Here is a 23,627-nt window from a genome sequence, read left to right on the forward strand (position 1 = left end):
AATATGAGAGTATGGTAAGTATAAATCATGAAAAAAAAAGGATACTTTCATCTGGTTCTATAGCTTCTGATAATTCATTTTAGAATTTACTTTTTTAGGTTTCTTTTTGAACCTATACTATGCATGCGTCATATTACATGAACTAATGTACATTTAAATCACAGAAAGGAACCAGTCACATTTTTTTTTTCATGTTTCTGTCACTTTCTATCCTTAGAAACAGTTGACCCTTGGCCAATTGCTCATGATTTGGAGAAATAAGTGGAACTGTACCCAGGGGACCCTAAATGTAAAACTGCAATCTGATAAATTACAAAACAGCTGTGGTAAGTGATAGGTTATACACCTAGATGTAATTTAACCTCTAAAAGTTTTAAGCAGTATTTCCCAATTACAGGGTGCTTAAATACAAATATGAGGCCTTTGTTAGCAAACATCCAAAACAGGAAAAGCATCACTGGACTCAAAGCCTGTTGAGGGTTAGGGACCTGCTTTCTGGTTTACCTGATTCATCGGCCATGCGCAGAACTCGCCTCCTTCTACAGTGCCCGACCAATATTTATTAAATGCACTATTTTAGATCTAAATATTGGAAGGATTATAAATATTGCCCATGAGAAGTAAGATTTAAAAAGAGATTGCTGCACCCTTTTTTCCTTCTCAGGATACCTGCTCCTGTACTATGGGTTCAGGTGAAGGGTGGGAACTGACCAGGCAGAGGAGGAACGTGAAGGTTTAGGGTGTAAGGCAGTTACACTCCCATTACACAGTTTCGTGCCATTTTCACTCCTTTCTGATTGCTTATCTGAAACATTGGGCTACTAGATTAAAATTTACAGCCCCTCCCTGAACCTTCTGGTACTGAGTACCTTGGGGCTTTTCTGCTTTTTTATGCGGTCTCCGTGTCGTAGATATTTTGGTACCTGTTCTCTCCCCCCACCCCACACCCAGGCATTGAATTTGCGAGTTGAGGAAAATGACTACTTCTCTTTCCTCCACAGTGATCTATAAACGATGCTTATGAAATGCATGATGACAACTTTAATCCCAATCCCAAATAAGACTGGGAGTCCCTCAGCCCCTCCCGAGGAAACCTCTTTCATCACAAGCAGTCGTGAAGGGAGGGCAGGTCTTCCACGCCCTTTTCTGAGCTATGCCCTGCAGGCCCTGAGGGATTACCCAAGGTGGGGGGGAGGGGAACCAAAAGACGAGGCCCGGGGCCAAGTTTCCTCCCTCTCCTCATATCGCAGGGCGCGGGGATGGGGAAGGAGGGATGCCGCTGGTGTGTCCGAGCGACTATTCGCCACCTGCGGAGAAAAGGGGAATAAAGGTACCCACTGGTACCCGTCCGCAGCCCCGCCCGGCGCCGCGCACGCCGTTTGTAAGGGCCCGATGCCCCGCCCCCACCAGGCCCCGCCCCTCCCGGGCTCGGGTTCGGGCTCCCCCAGCGGAGGCGGGGCGGAGAGAAGCCGCAGCTGCAACTTCGCCTGGAGCCTCTGAGGCTGGGCGCAGCCGGGGACCGAGTCGCCGACATCGCAGAGGCGCCGCTTCCCCGGCCCGGGCCTCAACCAAGCCGGCTCGACCATGGCAGCCGCCGCCGCGGCGAATCCGGCCCCTGCGCTCCCCGCCCGTCGCTGATCGGCCGTTAACCAGCCCGCCCGCTGGTCCCCCCGCCGGTGCCGCAGCGGCCCAGGCTTCGGACAAGTTTCCGCCGCCGGAGGCGAAGGCAGGGAGGACGGACGTGGGGAGTCGGGCGCCCCCGGCCCACTCGGCGCTCCCGCCCGCGATGTGGGGGCGCTTCCTGGCCCCGGAGGCCGGCGGCCGGGACAGCCCCGGCGGAGCCCGCAGCTTCCCGGCGGGTAAGTAACGGGACAGGCCCCCGACTGGGGTGGGGGTCGCGGCCGACCGCGGCGCCTCGGGACCTCGCCAACGCTCCCCTCCCTCCTCAGGCCTGGTTTCCCCCTGGCCGCCCGCCCCCGACGCCGCTCGCCAGCCCGCCAGCCCGGCTTCTTCCCGGCTGCTGACGCCCGGCTCCGCGGGCTGACTTCTGGCGACCCGCGTCCCCGGCCCTGTCCGCCCTGCATCGCGGCACACGGGCTCGGCGCGGCTCGGTGTCCGGGCCGTTCCTCCTCGGGCCGCAAACCGGGCGCCCCAACTTACAGCTCGCTTGGGCCTCCTCGGGTTAGGCTTTGTTGTGCGTTCTCCTCCCTTTTTCTCGTGGGGTGTGTGGCCGACGTGGGTAACAGGGCTCACGGAGCCCCGGGCGGGAAGGTCGCTGCGACCGTGCTGCAGCGGCGGCGGCGCGGCGCGCGCCAGGGGGACCGGGGTCTGCTGCAGCTGCGTCCACACACCCTACTTTAGGGCGCGTTTGGGGGCGGAAGGAGGCTGCTGGTGATGCCTTGGCTGCAAGTGCCCGCCGAGGGGTCCTGCCCCTCACTGCGACCTGGTCACCGCCCAGCAGCCCTCTCTGGAGGACATGTCCTGCCAAAGCCAGTCGATCTTTGAGCAATAGGGGTGTTAATCCGTTTGCCTGTCCCTGGCCCTTTCAAGGAAAATTGGGGGTTTGCCGCTTTGGGTGTGTGAAGAGAGCTGTTTGTAACGCACAGCCATTTCATGCCTTTTATCACTTAAAAGTTGTGTAGGAGCCGCCAAATTAGGATAAATCGTCCCCTAATTTGTGATATAAAAAATAAGGCTTGGGTTGCCTGTGACAAGTTATCTGACGTTGACGGTTCTTTCACGCACTTTAATCTGAATTGAATTTTGAACCCCCCATGAGAAGCTGCAAGTTATATGGATCATTTATCCAGAAAAAACCGCCATATGTACTTACACAAAGATTTTCCTACAACTTTAGGTGCTTCTAGGGCTCCTGTTAAGTAACCTTGTTACACAAAATGAGCTCTACTTGTGTAACTGACATTTTGGTATACATTTTCAAAGCTGTTTGAGAAACAAAAAAGCAGAAGCATTTGGAAGTGGTTTTTTGTTGTTAGTATTTTTGCTATTTAAAAAATATCAGGCACAAACTCAGATTTCTATTAAAATTTCAAATAATGCAATTCTGTGATAGTTTAGAAATTTGTGATGTGGGGTTTTTTTTAGACATATATAATTTTGTCATCTTTATTTAGGGTGTAATTGACAAATAGAAATTGTATTGATAGATACATTTAATATGTGCAACTTGGTTTTGATATACACACACACACACACACACACATTGTGAAATGATCTCCACACTCAAACTAGTTGACATATCCATCACCTCATAGTTACCGTCTTTTTGTGTCGTGTGTTTGGTGAGAAAACTTTAAGGTCTACCCTCAACGCATTTCAAGCATACAATACAGTATTGTTAACTGTAGTAGCATACTGTACGTTAGATCAAGACATAAAAATTTTAAAATCCAGAGTTAGATTTGAAATCATTCTCTTAAATTTGGTCCTGCAACACTTTTAGAAATAATAGAATTGAACGTAGGCATGAGTTTAGTAAAAAAAAAATCATATAAGTAGGAAATTATTTTCTTTGAAATGTATACCATTTGTCCTAAGAAGAGGAGACAGCACTTGAGAGGTTTTTGATGCTCACTGGGTGCTTACAAACTCTGCAATCAAAGTAACTTCAGTGAATGAGAAGGTACTTCATTATCCCTAGAGGCTGGAGGGAATGGTTTCAGTTTATCTGTACATGTCAGAAGCCATCTGTAATGTCTTTGTAACCTAACCTCTTAAACTTTATTTGTAATAATAACATGTTTGAAGGCTTAATATTCCCCAAGCATTGTATCCATTTTTCCATTGTTTTCTATGAAGAAGAAAACATCATAGTGCTTAGAAATTTTTAATTAACTGAAGGAAGGAGTTTGAGGTTATATTGTACCCTCTAAACCTTTGTTGTGACAAAGAATATAGTGGAAGAAGATACTTTATAAGTACTACCCAATTTTAATAAATTTGGACAGTATATCTTTACAACAAATATATTTTATCTAACCTTTGACAGTGATAAACCTTTGGTAAGTCAGGACATGCCTTTCCAATAAAATTTTTTTTTCAGCTATATGCTGAGAATAGATTACTTTTACAGAATAGTGATATAATTATGTTTATTTTCTTCTTGAGCCAAGCAAATCTTTAAAATTTTTTTAGTTTAAAAATTTATACCTTAGATGAAAAACTTGTGTGGTTTCTTTAGCAAATGAGCAGACGGTGAAGGTCAAGATAATGACCTCTGAATTGGTTCATGTAGGCATTTTTTCTTAGAATTTAAAGGGAATTTATATATTTGAAACACTGTCCAGTATTATCTTTTGACTACCTTGAGTGATTTTAGAGCTTTTCTGAAAGCAGAAGAAACCAGTCTTCTGATTGAATTTATCAGCAATCATTTTGGTTTTGATGGCCTGTGTGAAGACAGATATGTAAATTATTTCTGGTATTTAAATGAGTTTGTCTCAGTAAGTGGGTTAATTCTAGGTGTCCTAAAACTGGTTTGTTTATACAGTTATGTAACTAAAGGGAAAACCAAAGGTAATGTAGAATCAGTGTTCTAAAAAATTGGAGAAAACTTTCTTTTTAAGGTAATAGCAGTTAAAACAAGTGGGACTAATTAGCGTGGTTTGGAAAATACTGAACTTTTGACCTTTTATTTAGGATTTAATTTTGTTTTGGCTTTACCCACAGTTTTTCAGCTTTACAGAGATAATTGTTATAAATGAAAATAAAATGAATATTTTCTTATATGTCCATACAAAGATCAAACAAAAGGCCCCTCCCCCTCCTTTTTTTTTCAATTGGCAAGTGTGGTTAGAAAGCTAATTTTAAATAGAACAAATGTTATGTCTTTTATGCATTTGGTTGAGTGCATTTGAGAAGATCCTGTTATTCAAAATGTATAATAGTTTCAAATTTGGATGAAAGATAGATGTATTTCCCTTAGGTTTTAAAAATCTAGTATGATATGGGGATATTTTGAGTACTTATACTTAAGCATACTGAATTTGTTCTTTTTTATAAATCATACTTTCAAAATATTAATACATTTAACCCTAAAACATTTGGAGGTAGGACATGATAGTTTTCAAGTGTGCTGAAGAGAAAATGCTATAGAAAATACTTACATGATCTGAAGAAGTGTCATTTGTTCAGTGCCTCAAGCTTTAAATCTGCCTTTTCCTAGTTGATTCCTGGCCATAAGGTGTTTAGTAATGTCATAATGATGGTGGTAGTAACTGGTATGATTATGTCAAATACAAAGTTTTTCTGTGGTTCTGAATTAAATGGACCCAAAAGTACTCTGATAACAATGAAACATAACTGTTCTGCCTAAACTCATTTGGACGTGTTCTTTTATAATAGGCTTTGGGGGATGAGGGGTGAATCTCAACTTTAGTGATGACTTTTGTGAAATGAACCTGATTATTACTGATAGCTTCTTGGCTTGAATGAAGCTGGTAAATTAATCTGAGGCCAGACAGTAAATGGTGAGTTCAGCCTCTGTTGTGAATGTTTCTGTATGTTGAGAACAGAAAGTTTTTACACAGTCTTGAGTTTTCTGACTGGATGAAATGTGTATATTTGTACTCTGAGAAAAAGATGAAGAAATGAAGGCTCTCAGATTTTACTGAGTTATAGCTTAATTAGTTCCTTCAAATTGTATATTAAAAAATGAACAATGTGATCATTTAGATAACTTCTAAAGCTACAATGAAATACTAATTATTGTTACTACTTAAAGATATATATATTTTACACTGGCAAAATAATATTCTACAAAGTGGAATTTATTGTATAAGGTCATTCATTTTAAGAACGGAACTGATCAACATAAAAGAACATCAAATTGCTCTTCATACTAATATTTTACTTGCACTTTCTATTTTTCTTTAATTAAAAAAAATTCATTGTTGTTACCTAGCATAGTGCTTGGCACGTACATAAGTACTTGGTAAATATGAGTCATTCTTTCAGTAAACATTGTGTGGTAGGCATTGTACTAGGTGCTGGGGATACATCATTGAACAAGAAAGGTAGGGTCCCAGCTCTAAGGGAACTTACGCTCTAGTAGGGAGGAAACAGTCTGTAAGTAAACTAACAAGATAACTCAGCTGATGTTAAGTACTGTGAAGAAAAGGGAGCTGGTGAGATGGTGTGGGTAGAGCTGGGTAGAGAAGGCCTCCCTGAGGAGGTAGCATTGCTCTGAGACCTGAATGATGAGAAGGAGCCAGACATGGGGGCAGGAGTGTCCAGGCAGAGCGTATAGAAACAGCTCCAAGGTGGAAATGAATTAGGGGAGCTTGAGGAATATCAGAGGTCAGTGAGTCTGGAGCACAGTGAGTAGGGATATGAGGTGAGGGAGGCCTGATGTAAGGCATCGTAAGAATTAGTAAGAATTTGGGGTTCTTTTCTGTGTGAGGGGAAGGCAGCTGTGGGTGGGTAGGGGAGATGACTGTTCATTCTTTCGCTCAGCACACTGAGTGCTACTGTGAGGCAAACCTCGTTCTGTGTTCTGTGTCCTGGGGAGATGAAGTAGATATCCCTGTCCTTGGTGTTTATAGATCACTCCTGGCTGTTTTGTGGGGGAAGAAATTGTGGCGCAGTGGGGGAAAGACTGGCAGTAGGGAAGCCGGTTAATAGGTCATTGCGGTGATTGGGTGAGAGATGATGGCTTGGATCAGAGTGGTAAGATCGGATTGGAGAGAACAGAATGGGTCTGGAATATACTCGAGAAATAAAGCTGACAGGATTTACTGATGGTTTGGGGGTGGTAAATGAAGGAAGGAGGAATCAAAGATGATGTCTTAGTTGGGGCTTCAGTAATTATAATGGATGGCGGTGCCATTTTCTGAGGTGTGGAGGAATGTGAGGAAGATAAGTGGAATCAAGGGTCCTGTTTTAGCCGTGTGGCGTTTGAGATGCATTTTAGAGGTTCAGGTGAGAAGTTGGGTATACAAGTCTGCATCTCAGTGGGGAGATGGGAAGGTGGAGGTAGGGATTTTCAGAGTTAGCTGTGTCTAAATGATGTCTAAACGTGATCACATGGAGTATGGAGAAGGCAGCAGAGGTTACCGTCTTCTGGTCAGATAGAGGAGGAGGAGCCATCCAAAGAGACTGAGAAGGAGCAGCCAGTGAAGTAGGAGTGCACCCAGCAGGGTGTGGTGTTCCAGAGGAGAGGAGACTGAGGAAGGAGTCTTCACCACCAGAGCCGCATGCTTCCAAGAGGCCATGTAAGACGAGACAGAAGAGGATGGACCAGTGCCACTGCATACTTCCAGTGAGAGACTTAAAAAGTTAGAACTAGTAGGGATTAAAGACTCTCTAATCGTGTCTGCACATTTTATTACATAGAATTGGTACATAAGTTCTCAGTGAGTGTTTGGGTTGCTTTCTTTGCCCTTACCACCTCTCAAGCTAGGGCGACCAACTATCTGGGTTTGCCTGGGACATTCAGTTTTAAAACTAGCGGTGGTGTCTCCTGGGATGCCTTACATTGAACAGTCACTGACTCTTGACTATAGGATTCTGCCTAGGGCATCTGAACTGGTGTAAGGTTTTAAATTACTTTAAAGATAGTAGATTCAAGATCAGGAACTTTACATAGTAGATGTCTTCATTGCTTTATTGATGCTGTTTTAACACTAAAAGTTCAGAGTTCTGAAGTGAACTCTAGTTTTAGTTCAGAGTTCTGAAGTGAACTCTAGTTTTTAGTTAACCTTCTGAAAGAGAATGGGATGAAAAATTTGGACTACATTTCATGTAAAGTTTAAAGTGTTCTATGAGGTGCTTTCACTGTCTTGTAGAGGCAGATATTGTGTGTTTATTGATCATAATCAATATACATTGCTTTGTCATGACATTACTGAAGCTTTTTCATTAATTCTGAGCATCCCATCTCATTTTAGGAATAATGTACTGAAAAGTTTAACTAGAAGTTAAGTTTTTAAATTAGGGGGTGTTATTTATAAATTTTCTCAAAACTTTATTTTGGAGTGTTTTAAAACTAAAGTTTTGTTTTCATTTTGGCATTTAAATGTATTATGTAAAGCACTTAGGCTCCTAAGTATCAGAAAACAAAAGGCTAATTGAGAAATAATGAGCTTACTGTGCTTTCTTTGGAGGTCAGTGGCTATGTGAATTTTCATTAGGTCTAGCAGCATTAGGTCTTAACAACTTTATTTAGGAATGTTTATTTTTATTGGGGCTTTTATTTCCTCCTGGGCTGATGATCCTTCTTAAGTTTGGACATAATTTGCTACCATGTAGAATATTTTCTCTATTAATTGATATTGTGAAATAGTTATATTCAAAGACAAAGGTAAACCCCTCTGGAATACGACTTGTTATACTCCCTCACATTTGTAGTGGTTTTATTTAAAAAACCTCTTATTAGTTTTTATCATACCTCATTTTTTTCCAGTTTATAAACAGAAACAAAGGCTTATGAGAGACTAAATTAAATATGTGGCCCTCATTCCAAATAGCTACCAAAATACTCTTTTGAATACAGCATTTCATGTAACCAGAGTATAAGATAGGAATCTTTGGCCTCTCCACATATTGAAATCAACAGGCACATGATTTTTTTCGTAGAAGGAGATGGTCTTACCTTTGTTGGTTGCTACCCTGACGCTCTTGAGTTCCTTGTTTTATATCATGAGTGAATATTACTGGTTTGAATTCATACTTTTTATGTGAAAGGTGAACCACTTATTTATCCATCTGATCATTGTTCTTAATTGAGTTAATTTTAACCTCCACCTGAACCAACCTAGTTTAAAACTCTTCCTTGTTATACTCAAATTGAAAGTAAGGACATTTAGAATCACATCTGAAGACTATGGTCTTATACCTTTTGTGGTAATATTTTTTTAAATTATTTTTATTAATTTTAGTAATAATAGTACTAATAAGTAGTTTTAATAGTAATAGTTAATGAACTTCCAGATTTCTTTTTTATATTTAGAAAGCAAAGAATACTAGGTGTTGATTACTTAAAATTCGATTTAAATCCTTAAATGCAAGAAAGCCAATTAACTTAGATTGAGGTAGATTTTTTTCCAGTTTGCTTGAGGTATAATTGATATATAACATTGTATTAGTTTAAGGTGTACAATATAATGACTTGCTGTATGTGTATATTGCAAAATGATTACCATAATAAGTTTAGTTAACGTCCATCACCACACATAGTTATGTTTTTTTTTCTTGTGATGAGAACTTTAAGGATTTACTAATTTTAGTAACTTTTAGATATACAGTATAGTATTGTTAACTATAGTCGCCATGCTGTACATTATATCCCCAGACTTATTTATCTTATACCTGGAAGTTTGTACTTTTTGACCACCTTCACCTGTTTCAAACCCCCACCCTCCCACCACCTGCCCCTGGAAGCCACAAGTCAGTTTCCTGTCTCTATGAGTTTGTTTGTTTTTAGATTCTACATATAAATGAGATCATACAGTATTTGTCTTTCTCTGTCTGGCATATTTCGTTTACTGTAATGCCCTCAAGGTCCATTCATGTTACAACAGGATTTTCTTCTTTTTATGGCTGAATAATACTCCATTCTGTACAAATGCATTTTCTTTAGTCATCCGTTGATGGACCCTTAGGTTGTTTCTGTGTTTTGGCTGTTGTAAATAGTGCAGCAGTGAACATGGGGGATGCAGGTATCCCTTTGGGATAGTGATTTCATTTCTTTTGGGTATATACCTGGAAGTGGGATTGCTGGATCATGTGATAGTTCTATTTTAGTTTCTTGAGTAACCTCTGTACTGTTTTAGGGTACCTGTACCAATTTACATGCCCACCAGTAGTGTACAAGTTTTCTCTTTTCTCCACATTCTTGCAAACACTTGTTATTTCTTGTCTTTTTAATAATAGCCATTCTAACAGGTATGAGGTGCTATCTCAGTGGTTTTGATTTGCGTTTCGCTGCTAATTAGTGATGTGGAGCACCTTTTCATGTACCTGTTGCCGTTTGTATGTCTTCTTTGGAGAAATGTTTTTTCAGTTCCTCTCCCCATTTTTTAATCAGATTGTTCTTTTTCTATTGAGTTGTATCATTTACTTCTACATTTTGGCTATTAACCCCTTATAAGATAGATGACTTGCAAATATTTTCTCCTATTCAGCAGATCGCCTTTTCATTTTGTTGATGGTTTCCTTTGCTGTGCAGAGGTTTTTTAGTTTGATGTAGTATACTTTTTATTTTTACTTTTTGTTGCCTTTGCTTTTGGTGTCAAATCCAAAAAAATCATTGCCAAGATTGATGTCAAGGAGCTTACCCCTGTGTTTTCTTCTAGGAGTTTTACAGTTTCAAGTCTTACATTTTTAACCCATTGAGTTGATTTTCATGTATGGTGTAAGATAAGGTCCAGTTTCATTCTTTTGCATGTGGTTGTCCAGTTTTCTCAGTTCCATTTATTGAAGAGACTATTTCTGGGCCCTTTATTCTGTTCCGTTGATCTATTGTGTCTGTTTTTATGCCTGGCACTTTAAAAAATATCTTTACATATTAATTCATTTAATTATCACAACAGCCCTATAGGATAGATACTATAATTTTTTTTCTCTTCTTACATATGAAGAAACTGAGGTACAGATTGGCTAAGTGACTTACTCAAGATCTCACTGCTTATAAGAGTGGTACAGAACTTGAACCCAGGCAGTCTAGTTTCATAGTCCATATTCTTTTCCACTAAGCTATACTATTAATTCTATAATTAAAGAAAAATTAAAACTATTGGAGTCACTTACCCTAGAGATAAACAGTACTGAAATGAAGTAGAAGAGTAGGATGAATAACATAAATATCTCTATATTATGTTTCTTTCACTTTAGCTAGGTATTTTCCAGTGTAGTACAAGATTTTCTGTTTTTGTTTTCCTGATTACTATTAATGTGAGTATTTTCCTTGTGTTTTAATGTTCTGTTTTTTTGTGCCTTTTGATGCTATTGAAAATTGTTTTCCCACATTTATTAGGAATTTTGGCCAACAGCCTTTCAAATCACTTATAATTATTAGTGATTTATTGTTTTGTTTGTTTGTTTTTATCTGCATTGGAAAATATTTACTGATCTTTAAATAGATACTTAAATGCAAACTGGCTCAAGGGATAGTTTAAAATCTCCTGGATTTTAAAACAAACAGACAACAACCAAAAACAAAACGAAACAAAAAAACACCCTGTTTTAATCCTTCTAAAACAAAGACTATTTTTAAGATCTAATTATAAAGCTTCCAAAATTTTAATTTTATGCCAGGAACATTTATTGGGTACCCAGTAGTTATAATGACTACATTTATTGAGACCCTGTCTTAACTGTGCAGCTCTGTGCTAGAGACTAAAAATGTTGCCTTTTGGTGAGGAAGAAGTAAGTCATATACATATGGGTTAATATAATTTAGTAAATGCTGTTATGGTATTTTGAGTGATATATTGGGAGAGCACAAAGTAGTAGTTATTTTAATACCACCTGGAGAAATCAGAGAAAACACTTAGAGCAAGTTAATTCTGAATCAGGACTCTTAAAGAAGAGAGAGAAGAGAAATAGCTTGGAGTCAACGAAAGAACCTGATCTGTTTGGAGGCAGTGGTTAGGTATGTGCAGCTACAGAGTGTAGAGGAGCTGATGTGGGAGGGGTAGGATTGTAAAGTCTTAGAAAATGAGGTTGCCAGTTGAAGAACTTTGCCAAAGTTAAGGAATTTGAGTTTTAAGCAAAAGAATGACGTAAATATATTTTCTGATAGTAGGGTAGAGGCTGGCTTGGGCAGAGTTACTCCAGCAGGACATCTGTGCAGCAGTTCAGCCAAAAGACATATGATCTGTGACAGTGGGAAGAAGAGGAGAGAACTAATTCAGTGAATACTTCTGAAATGGACTGAAGAGTTTCAGAAATGGGTTAGGTGTATGAGTTAAGGAAAAGAGATTTTTGTTGTTGTTGTATTCCCTGCATTTATTTCTTTTTAACTTGGTTTCTATTGATAGAATTGGGGCAGTTTGAAGGCTACTGTTCTGAACTTTGAGGAGAAGTACTTGTTAACATTTCAGAGATGTCCTTGTTAACATTTCAGAGATGTTATATTGTGAGATTTGTGTATCTTATGTCAAATAAGGGTAAATATGATTTGATATTTTCTTTTTTTTTCTGTTTTATTTTATTAAAAAAGGTTGGTCTCAGTGCACTGAATGGGTGATAACCTGCATTTTAAAAGACACCGTAATTTGTATTCATAGTTTGTATTGTATATTCAGCTTTTTATTTACAACTGTAAATCTGCTTTGTCAATGGTGTTGTTTATTTTTTTGGCTTAGCATTGTCATTTTAAAAATTCAATAAGATTAGTTCTTGTAAGTGCAGTTACAATTATGTTAGCATATTGTGGAAGACTTGATGTTGTATGCATTTTTGCTTCCAATTTAGAAAAAAACCTTCAGAAATAAAATATAATAGGTTACTTATTCATTTGATGCTAATCTTCCTGTTTTTCCAATGTGAGAAATATTAGTAATTATTAAATAAGTTATCCCTGGGCATTCAGTATTCTATTTAAAATTATTGAAATTGGTATTAAAAAATGTAACGTATTGCCTTCCAAAGAGAAGTCCCAATGTATGGTGTCTTGGGAATCTTTGCTGTTCTTGCAGAAATGCATCTTTGTTCTAGAGAGAGCGGATTCTACACAGTCATTCAGTTGCTCTAATATGATAGGACCTAGGTAATACTTTATTTCAGAGATCACTGAGCCTTAAAGTTTGTTTTTTTTTTTACATACCTAGAAATTGAGTAATTCCCTTTTAGTAGTGTAGTCTTATAACTATTGTGTGAGAAAATTTTCCTTGTATCACCTGGTAAACATATTCGTGTCTAATTCTGACTGCTTTGTGATTCTGGATTATGTTGAATAGAGACACGCCATGTGATTCTTCTCAGATTGAATTCATTCAATCTAAATGAAAGATTAGAATGTTATTTCAATCATGACATTTTGTTAATTATCTTCAGTGTTCTAGGCACATAAAATATTGGATCTTTTTAAGAAAGTAGTAGTTATATTTAAAGGTTAAGACAAATGTGAATTCAGGCTAGAGGAGATCACCTTCTAGAGATAATTTCGTCATTTTGGGAAACCTGAATGAACTGCCTATTCCTTTAAAAGGAAAAGTTTAGCATAAATAAGATCATTGTGATACCATCATAAGCAAATTAAAATGTCTTACTGATTTAAAAGAATAAGATGCTTTTCTGAATAGGACATGTTTTCCCCATTGATTGATCGAATGATTTGTCTGATGTGATTGGACTTATTATATGCTTCCTTCTTCTAGAGTTCTTTTGATGAGGATACCTTCCTAGAAAAAGGACTGCACTGGTCTTTTGTCAAAGTATATGAGTTGCTGTGTTTCCCCGGTAGACTCTTCTACAGCTTTAAAAAGCTTCATAATTTTTTTCTTCTACTGGACTAAATTAATTGTGATATTGAAACAGACTTGTAGCTATCAACCAAAACAAAGAACCAGTCTGTTCTAAGTTCTTTACTTTGAAGAAATTTTTTTCTTTTTAAGTGTATAAATATAATTCATTTTGTGAACATTAATTTGTAGTTTCGAATTTTTTAACATTTAAAAAAAGTTAAGGTAGTTTGATTTATGTGTTAGAATGTACGCATTTTGTTCCAAACTAGGCCAAGTAAGTTGTATACCCATTTCCCAGAAAACATATCTCCAAAGACTTTCATTAATAGTTACTTAGCACAGGTATAGAATAACTAAGAGGTACTTAATAAGTAAATTATTTGGTTTATTAGTGGTGGGGTTTAAGGATTAAAAAAATAAAGCTTATTTTTCTGATTATTAAAGTAATAATACAAAGCATAAAAGTCAAAGAAATTACCAGTAATCTTACCATCTAGGGAAAACCACAGGTAGTATTTTGATGTATTTCTTTCCAGTTGCTTTATGCAGTTTTTTTTTTGTTTGTTTGAATGTTTACTATATGCTGGCTGCAGCACTGAGTAAGATCTGGAACACATGGTCCTTGCCCTCAATGACTATTACTACAGTCTAGAAGGAGGACAGATACAGGTACAGATAACTTCAGTTTGATATGGTGAGTGCTAAGCTAGAAACAGGCAAAAAAAGAGTTCAGAGAATTCCTAGACAATATGAAATCTGAGGTTATTTGTGAACTTCTGATTTATTAAATTTTATGTCTTACTTAGATTGACAATATAAACATTTTATACTTTTAGGTCTTCACTATTTTAATGGCCAAAATTGTGTTCCCTTCTCCCTTTTGGTTTATTTGTAACAGTTCCTTATTAGAAATAACGCTTAAGGAACATTCTATAGCCCCATTGTCCCAAATGTTGGATTCTTTTTTTTAAATTTAGCTTTACTGAGGTATAATTGATAAATAAAATTGTAATGTATTAAAGTGTAAATGTGATGTTTTGATATATATATACATTGAGAAAGGATTCTCATTAGAGTTGGTTAACACATCCATCACCTCACATAATTCCTTTTTTTTTTTTTTTAGTTGAGAACACTTTAAGTTTTATTCTCTTAGCAAATTTCAAGTATACAAAACTGTTGTTAACTATAGTCATCATATTCTACATTAGATGCTAAGACTTAGCATAGTATTCTATTGTGTGTGTTTGTGTGTGTGTGTGTGTGTGTGTGTGTGTGTGTCTTTGGAAAAATATCTATTCAGGCCCTTTGGCCATAGTTTATTTGGGTGTTTTTTTGCTGTTGAGTTGTTCTTTATATATTTTGTATATTAATCCCTTATTGGATATATGGTTTGCAAATATTTTCTCCCATTCTATAGGTTGCCTTTTCTTTTCTTTTTTCTTTTATTTCTTTCTTTCCTTTCTTTCTTCCTTCGTTCGTTCGTTCCTTCCTTTCTTTCGTTTTCTTTTTATGATGATTTTCCTTGCTATTCAAAAGCTTGTTAGTTTGATATAGTACCATTGGTTTATTTTTGCTGTTGGTGTCAAAATCCAAAAAAAATCATTGCAAGATCAATGTTAAGGAGCATACCTGTATGTTTTCTTCTAGGAGTTTTATGGTTTCAGGTCTTATGTTCAAATCTTTAATCCATTTTGAGTTCATTTTTGTGTGTCGTGTAAGATAGGGGAACAGTTTCATTCTTTTGCCTTTGGCTATCCCGTTTTCCTAACACCATTTATCCTTTCCCCTTTGTATATTCTTGGATCCCTGATAGTAAATTAACTCACTGTGTATGCATGGGTTTATTTCTGTGCTCTCTGTTCCATTCCAGTGATCTGTGAGTCTTTATTTAGTGACAATACTGTTTTAATTGCTATAGCTTTATAGTATAGTTTGAAATCAGGATGTTTGATGCTTCCAGCTTTGTTCTTTTTCAGAATTGATTTGGCCATTCAAGGTCTTTTGTGGTTCTATACAAATTCTGGCATTGTTTTTTCTATTTCTGTGAAAAATACCATTGAAATTTTTATAGGGATTGCATTGAATCTGTGGCTTACTTTGGGTAGTATGGACATTTTAACAATATTCTTCCAATTTGTGAGCATGAAATATCTTTCCATTTATTTGTGTCTTCTTCAGTTTCTTTCATCTCAAGGTATTATAGTTTTTGATGTGTGGATATTTTACTTCCTTGGTTTAATTTACTTCTTAGTGTTCTTTTCAATGCAATTGTAAATGGATTGTTTTCTTAATATGTCTTTTCAGTAGTTTGTTGTTAGTATATAGAAACATAACTGATTTTTATGTATTGATTTTTGTATTCTGTAACTTTACAGAATTTGCTGATTAGTTCTAACAGTTTTTTGGTGGTTTTCCATATATAGTGTGTCATATGCAAATAGAGACAGTTTTACTGCTTCCTTTCTGATTTGGATACCTTTTATTTCTTTTTCTTATCTAATTGCTCTGGCTAGGACTTCCAGTACTTCATTAAGTAAAGGTGGTGAGAGTAGGTATCCTTGTCTTGTTCCTGATCTTGTTCCTCAGCTTTTTCACTGTTGAGTATGATGTTAACTGTGGGCTAGTCATATATGGCCTTTATTGTGTTGAGTTATGTTCCCTCTGTACCCAGTTTGTTGAGAGTTTTATCTTGAAAGGATGTTGAATTTTATCAAATACTTTTCCTACATCTTTTGAGTTTATATGATGTCTATGCTTTATGTTGTTGATGTGGTATATCACATTTATTGATTTGCATATGTTGAACCATTCTTGCATCCCTGGAATAAATCCCACTTGATTATGGTGTATGGTCCTTTTGATGTGCTGTTAAATTAGTTTTGGTAATATTTTGTGGAGGATTTTTGTATCTATGTTATTAGGGATATTAGCCTGTGATTTTCTTGTAGTGTCCTTGTCTGGGTAATGTAGTGTCCAGTATAGGGTAATGATGGCTTCTTAAAAAGAGTTTGGAATTATTCTCTCCCTTTCCATTTTTTGGAAGAGTTTGAGAAGGATTGGTATTAATTCTTTAAATGATTGGTAGGATTCATTCCCTGGTGAAACCATTTGGTCCTGGACATATCTTTGTTGAAAGGTTTTTGATTATTGATTCAATATCTGTACTAGTAATTGATCTGTTCAGACTTTCTTTGTCTTCATGATTTAGTCTTGGTAGGTTGTATGTTTCTAGGAATTTATTCATTTCTTCTAGGTTGGCCAATTTGTTGGCCTATGATTGTTCATAGCAGTTTCTTATGATCCTTTGTATTTCTGTGTGAGCAGTTGTAATGTCACCTTTTTTATTTCATTTGAGACTTTTTTTCCCCGTAGTCATTCAGGCTTGTCAGTTTTGTTTATCTTTTCAAAATAGCTTTAGTTTCATTGATCTTTTCAGTTGTCTTTTTAATCTGTATTTCATTTATTTCCACTCTGATTCTTCTTATTTCCTTCCTTCTTTAAACTTTTTTTTTTTTTTAGCGTCACCACGCAGCTTGCAGGATCTCAATTCCCTGACCAGAGACTGAACCCGGGCCACGGCAGTGAAAGCCCGGAATCCTAAATTAGTTCCTTCCTTCTACTAACTTTGGGGTTAGTTTGTTCTTTTTCTAGTTCCTTAACGTGTAAAGTTAGATTGTTCATTTGAGCTTTCTTAATGTTGGCATTTATCACTACAAACTTCCCTCTTAGAACTGTTTTTGCATTCCATAAGTTTTGTTATGTTGTGTTTCCATCATTTGTCTCAAGATATTTTTTGATTTCCCTTTTGATTTCTTTTTTGACACATTGGTGGTTTAGGAGCATGTTGTTTAAGCACCACATATTTGCGAATTTTCTGTTTTCTTCTTTTAATTGATTTATTTCATACCATTGTCATTGGAAAAGATGGCTGGATATGGTGTAAATCTTCTTAAATGTAGTAAGACTTATTTTGTGTCATAAGACATGATCTGTCTTGGAGAATGTTTCATGTGCACTTGAGAAAAAAAATGTGTATTTATATTCTTTTTCTATCTCTGTATATCTGTAGGAAGAGATTTATTGTAAAGAATTTGTTCATGTGATTATGGAGGCTGGTAAGACCCAAGGTCTGCTGTGTGAGTCAGCAAGCTGGAGACCCAGGGGAGTCAATGGTTTAGTTTCAAATTGAATTTGAAGGCCTGAGAACCAGGAGAGCTGATGTTGGAGTTTTATTCTGAAGGCTGACAGGCCTGAGACCCAGGAAGAGCTGATGTTTCACTTCCAGTCCAAAGACAGGGAAAAGCCAATGTTCTATTTTGAAGGCCTTTAGGCAGGAAGAATTCTCTCTTTATTGGGGGTGGGTCAGCCTTTTGTTCCATTCAGACCTTCAGCTGGTTTGATGAGGCCCATCCACATATGCAGGGCAATCTGCTTTACTCAGTCTACCAATTTAAATATTAATCTCACCTGAAAATAGCCTCACAGAAACATGCAGAATGTTTGACCCAGTATCTGGCCACCCCATGGTCCAGTTATGTTGACACATAAAATTAATCATCATACTATGTTTGATGTTGTCTAAGAGTTTTGAACCATACAGGGGAATTCCCTGGCAATCCAGTGGTTAGGACTCTGTGCTCTCACTGCCGAGGGCCTCGGTTCAATCCCTGGTTGGGGAACTAAGATCTCACAAGCCACACGGCGTGGACCAAAAAATAAATAAATAAACCATACAGGTCAACTTGTTATCGAGTTCAAGCTCGTACTGCTCACTGCACAACAGGCTGTTAAATCGAGAGATGAGTTGTCGGGGCAAGGAATAGTGACTTTATTTGGAAAGCCAGCAAACTGAGAAGATGGTGGGCTCATGCATCAAAGAACCATCTTGCCTGAGTTAGAATTCAGGCTTCTGTTATACTAAAAGGGGAGGGAGTAAAGTCAAACATTTCCTGGTTCCGGTCAGCCTCCGGAGGGGATGTGTTAATTTCTTCCTCCCTGTAGTCATTCACAGGTGGGCCTGGTCAGGATGTTTCTCGCGTGAGCTAAACAGAGGTATTTCACCTTAATGCTCACTACCTGGGAGGCAGGTTTCCCAGAGATGGGCCATTATGTATAATTTAAGCTTATAGGAAACATCCCTTTAGTGATTAACTTGTAATAGAATGCAAAAGTTTCTTCCTTATTACAAACTGAGACTGTTTATTCTGGAAAAAGAAATCCAAAAAAGTTGTTGGTGTTGGTAGTCCTCAGATAACTTCAGTAATGGTCCGATGAATTTTCAGATTTAGAGCAGCAGGACTTGCTGGTATGTGTTCTAGGATGAACTAGAATTTCTTCTGAATAAAGGAATGAATTAACATGCTGGCTGAAGTTACTCATTTTGAGTCAGCTGGATTTTAGAGAATATTTATCTATTAGAATAAATTTTTACTCATGATAAGGGTCTGCAAACTAGGGCCCATGGATCAAATCTAGCTTGTCATCCGTTTTTATAAATAAAGTTTTATTGCAACACAGTCATACCCATTCTGTTGTCTACTGCTGCCTTTACCACAATGGTGACAGAGTTGGATAGTTTTGATAGAAATCAAATGGCTTGCAAAGGTGAAAATACTTACTGTCTGACCTTCAGAAAACTTCAGAAAAAGTTTTGTTGAGCCATTCTTCCTGGTAATAGTTAATGATTTAAGACTAATTATTGAAAATCTTCCTAGCTTCTGGTAATAACACCATATCATTATCAGTGTTTTTTTTCTTTCTTTCTTCTTTTACCGCCCCCGCCCCCCGTTACTGGTGTGTATGTGGGGGGGGGGCTGGGGGGGATTATATCTTTTTATCTACAAATGGTTTCCTTGGGCCAAGATTTGTTAACAATAAATGAGGTGGAGGTGTTGTGACCTAAACATGTAATACTACTTTATACTGCTCAAGATGGTTATATTGTCTAAAAGCAAGAGTTTTTACTTTATTTCAGTGGTTTTATGCAGTTTTTGTAAAATTGTTAACCAGGAATCTGTTGAATTTACATATCTTGCTCTATAGCTGGTTCCTTTCAGAATCAAATGTTGATGTAATCTGCAAATCAATATAAGTAATTTTCAGCATTTTTCCCTGGAAGATGATAGTGTATAATCATCATCATCATCGTCATCATCATCCCTAGTGATAGAGTAAATGTTCTGTAATGTATTTGTTCCTTTAGTAAAACATTGTAGTCAATGTTGACATTTAGACGTAGAGCTCCCTGAAAGCTCCTTTTTCCATATATGTAAATGTACAATCTCTTCCCTAACCATGGAATCATACTATATATGTAGTGATATAAATGCTTTGCTCCCACACATACTTAATATTTTGGATGTCACTACATGTTAAAAAAAAAAGGTCAGTAAAATTATTTTTAGCACTTGAAGATTATCAACTAACTTACATATTTTGTTTCTAGGCATTTATTTTTATTATTAAAATACTGTCCTTGTGCTTATATATTTTTATACTTCTCTATTCTTTATAAAAATTCCTAGTAGGAGGTCTTATGTTGAAATTTAGGTACATGTTGAAATTTAGATACCTGTTTCCAGATGCCCTAATTTAGAAAGGTTCTATCAGTTTATATACCTACAAAAGTATGTGAACTTCCCTGCACTTTGTTTGACATTGGTATTTCAAATATTTGCCAGTGGTATTTAATGTTATAGATAATTTAAAAATCTAAAAATAAAAACATTGTTGTCTTTTTCATTTCTCTCATTATTAGTAAGGTTGGACATCTTTTCATATCTTTATTTGCCATTTCCATGTACTACCAGCCTATTTATGTTGTTTTCTGAGTATTCCTAAAAAAATTTCTCCAGTTAATAGGTTTGCACTTGGGAGAGAAAGTAGTGGGCTGGTTGCCCTTTTTGATAATGGTTTAGATAGGACTTTGAGTTCATTTGAAGGAATATTACCTGAGGAGCTGTTTAAAGAAAATATCTTTGGTGCAGATTATAGACAAATCAGAGTTAGAGCAGATCTGGTGACAGAATGCCTTCACCTGGTGCTTTAATGTGTGAGTGCTTAGATGAATTAAGATAAGTCCCATTCTGAGATAGGTCTAGAATCTACAAAGTTTTAAGTGGTTGTTCTAGACCTCAAAGCTGGTAGAAGTGTTTCTTTGGCCACTATTTTTTAAGCTTGAGTTAATTTAAATGTATATGACTTTTAAGGCTGCTTGTATACTTCATAGATAGATCTATAAAACTCAAACTTAATTTATAAATTATATTATAAATAGAAATGAAAGATAATTTGGCATAATGTTTTATTAGAACTAGAACTTTAATGTTGGGGTTAATATGGTAGAAAATAGCTTCAGGTCTGGTTTTTTTATTTTTTTAAAACAATTTAATATTTATTTATTTATTTATTTGGTTGCACCAGGTCTTAGTTGTGGCAGGCGGGCTCCTTAGTTGTGGCATGCTAACTCTTAGTTACAGCATGCATGTGGCATCTCGTTCCCTGACCAGGGATCAAACCCCGGCCCCCAGCATTGGGAGCGTGGAATCTTAAGCACTGCACCACCAGGGAAGTCCCTGGTTTTATTATTAATCTCTTTATATATTTTGATATTAATAAAGAGAATGACTGTTCCTAAGTGTGGTAAAAATGATGTAATTACTTTTGTGGATGTGTTTGTCATTTTGTGATTCTTATGTTTATTAAACTGCTAGAAAGCTCTCCTTGCATGCCAATTTCAGTAGCGTGTAACGTGATAATTCTGTAATGATGTTTTGTTTCACATCATGATGTTAAGTGGCCAGTCATTTCTGCTTTACTTAGAAGCAACTGCAATTGCAAACATAAAACCCAAATGGGAGTATTATAATTATGTGAAAATATCTGCTTTAAGGTAGCTATTCACATCATCTATAATATGCTTATTAATTTTCAAGGGTATAATTGAATTGAAGGCTCAAAATTCTTGTACAGAGCTTGTTAACTCCCACAAATAAGTCTACAGGCTTCAATTTTAGAGCCACTGTGTTAACCATTGATAAAAACATATGCTACTATAGCTTTGTATAAAATTCAAGATTTAAAATTGCTCTTTCAAATTACTATAAACATTCTTCAGTGCTTGTCCTTTATTTCTGCACCTAATTTTTATGAACTTGTAATTAATAGTTCACAGAGTGGCATTGGTCCCTGGGTATGTGTGTGTGTGTGTATACATATATATATATATATATTTTTTTTTTTTTGCGGTACGTGGGCCTCTCACTGTTGTGGCCTCTCCCGTTGTGGAGCACAGGCTCCGGACGCGCAGGCTGAGCGGCCATGGCTCACGGGCCCAGCCGCTCCATGGCATGTGGGATCTTCCCGGACTGGGGCACGAACCCGTGTCCCCTGCTTCAGCAGGTGGACTCTCAACCACTGCGCCACCAGGGAAGCCCCATGGGTATATTTCGAGTGGCATTGTAGACAGTAAAAGAATGAAGTGAGCAAAAACATAAAATGATGGATAAATCAGAAAAAGACAAATGGAAGTTAAGTAAAAATGGACAACGTAAGTGAAAACAAAGATTATAAGAGAACACTGAAAAGTGATACATTAGCTAAACAATGAAGATTTAACGTAACTCAAAAGGGAAAATTAAACAAAGAGCCAGGAAGATGCTCTGGTGTTAAACTTTTATCAAAAGATAACTGAAGAAATAAAATCAATTAAAATAATGCAAAAGAATTTAAATTTTTAAGTGGTTAGGTTATAGTGGAAAAAAATAGATTTTTTTGACCTTCCATGAGCACATTCTACTTACATTGTCATGCAATATGATTTGATTAGGTTTTCCCTGAGTCCCAATTCTCAGCTAATGCCTGTGTCTGGGATCACAGATGCCTAACTATGAAATATTACAAAGCAGAGTGCTGACATTTCCAGATGGATTGATGATAGAGTTGATATTTTAAATCAGACAGTAGTTCCATGTATAAAAGTTCAATGTCTATAAGCAGAAATCAGAGCTCTTCAGCCAGAGGAAGCTGCTAAATCAGCATTGAATTTGTGTATGTGTGATAAGTAAGTTTATTTGGTGAATCTTAGATATCAACAATCTATTTAAATTATTTTTGGCAGAAAATAAGCTTATTTTACCTTACTTGCATTTTTTACAAGGTCAAAAGATGTCTTCTATCTACTCACAGACTCACAGACATTATAAATGTTAACTTCTGCATATTTTCTTTTGTAGGCCCAGATTATTCTTCATCAGCATGGTTACCTGGTAATGAATCATTGTGGCAGGCCACAACTGTTCCATCTAACCAGCGAAATAACCATATCAGGAGACATAGTATAGCTTCTGACAGTGGTGACACTGGCATTGGAACTTCCTGTTCTGACAGTGTGGAAGGTGAGCTGAATTCTTACTGGTTAGACGTGAATCTTTGTAGAATGGCTGTGATTGAGAAAATTCAAGGGATATGTTTTATTGTTCGAAACTAAGAAATTATAAAGTAGTGTTTGAATATTTAATAACGTTCAGTGTTGTTATATATCAAATGAAATTGTTCTTCTGATCGTATTAATTTTTCCTTCTTTTTTTTTGTTTTTTTGGGTTTTTTTACATCTTTATTGGAGTATAATTGCTTTACAATGGTGTGTTAGTTTCTGCTTTATAACAAAGTGATTAAGTTATACATATACATATGTTCCCATATCTCTTCCCTCTTGCATCTCCCTCCCTCCCACCCTCCCTATCCCACCCCTCTAGGTGGTCACAAAGCACCGAGCTGATCTCCCCGTGCTATGCGGCTGCTTCCCACTAGCTATCTACCTTACGTTTGGTAGTGTACATATATCCATGCCTCTCTGTCGCTTTGTCACAGCTTACCCTTCCTGCTCCCCATATCCTCGTGTCCATTCTCTAGTAGGTCTGTGTCTTTATTCCTGTCTTACCCCTAGGTTCTTCATGACATTTTTTTTTCTTAAATTCCATATATATGTGTTAGCATACGGTATTTGTCTTTCTCTTTCTGACTTACTTCACTCTGTATGACAGACTGTAGGTCTATCCACCTCATTACAAATAGCTCAATTTCGTTTCTTTTTATGGCTGAGTAATATTCCATTGTATATATGTGCCACATCTTCTTTATGCATTCATCCGATGATGGACGTTTAGGTTGTTTCCATCTCCGGGCTATTGTAAATAG

At 37.1% G+C, this 23,627-nt stretch overlaps 1 protein-coding gene across 2 annotated transcripts in view; it reads left to right on the plus strand.

Moving 5' to 3' along the window:
- Positions 1-212: 212 nt before the first annotated feature.
- The window catches only part of CEP85L (centrosomal protein 85 like), a 155,859-nt gene continuing 132,444 nt past the window's right edge, over positions 213-23,627 (plus strand). The window contains exons 1-2 of one of the 2 annotated variants that reach the window (XM_049695512.1): positions 213-326; positions 22,664-22,825. In XM_049695512.1, the coding sequence (XP_049551469.1) occupies positions 245-326; positions 22,664-22,825 (244 nt within the window). In that variant the 5' untranslated portion in view covers positions 213-244. Of the gene's footprint in view, positions 327-1,167; positions 1,860-22,663; positions 22,826-23,627 lie in introns of those variants that run through there. The other variant, XM_004264674.3, reaches the window with a different exon arrangement.

Source organism: Orcinus orca, chromosome 12, assembly GCF_937001465.1.
Source record: "Orcinus orca chromosome 12, mOrcOrc1.1, whole genome shotgun sequence".
Taxonomy (NCBI): domain Eukaryota; kingdom Metazoa; phylum Chordata; class Mammalia; order Artiodactyla; family Delphinidae; genus Orcinus; species Orcinus orca.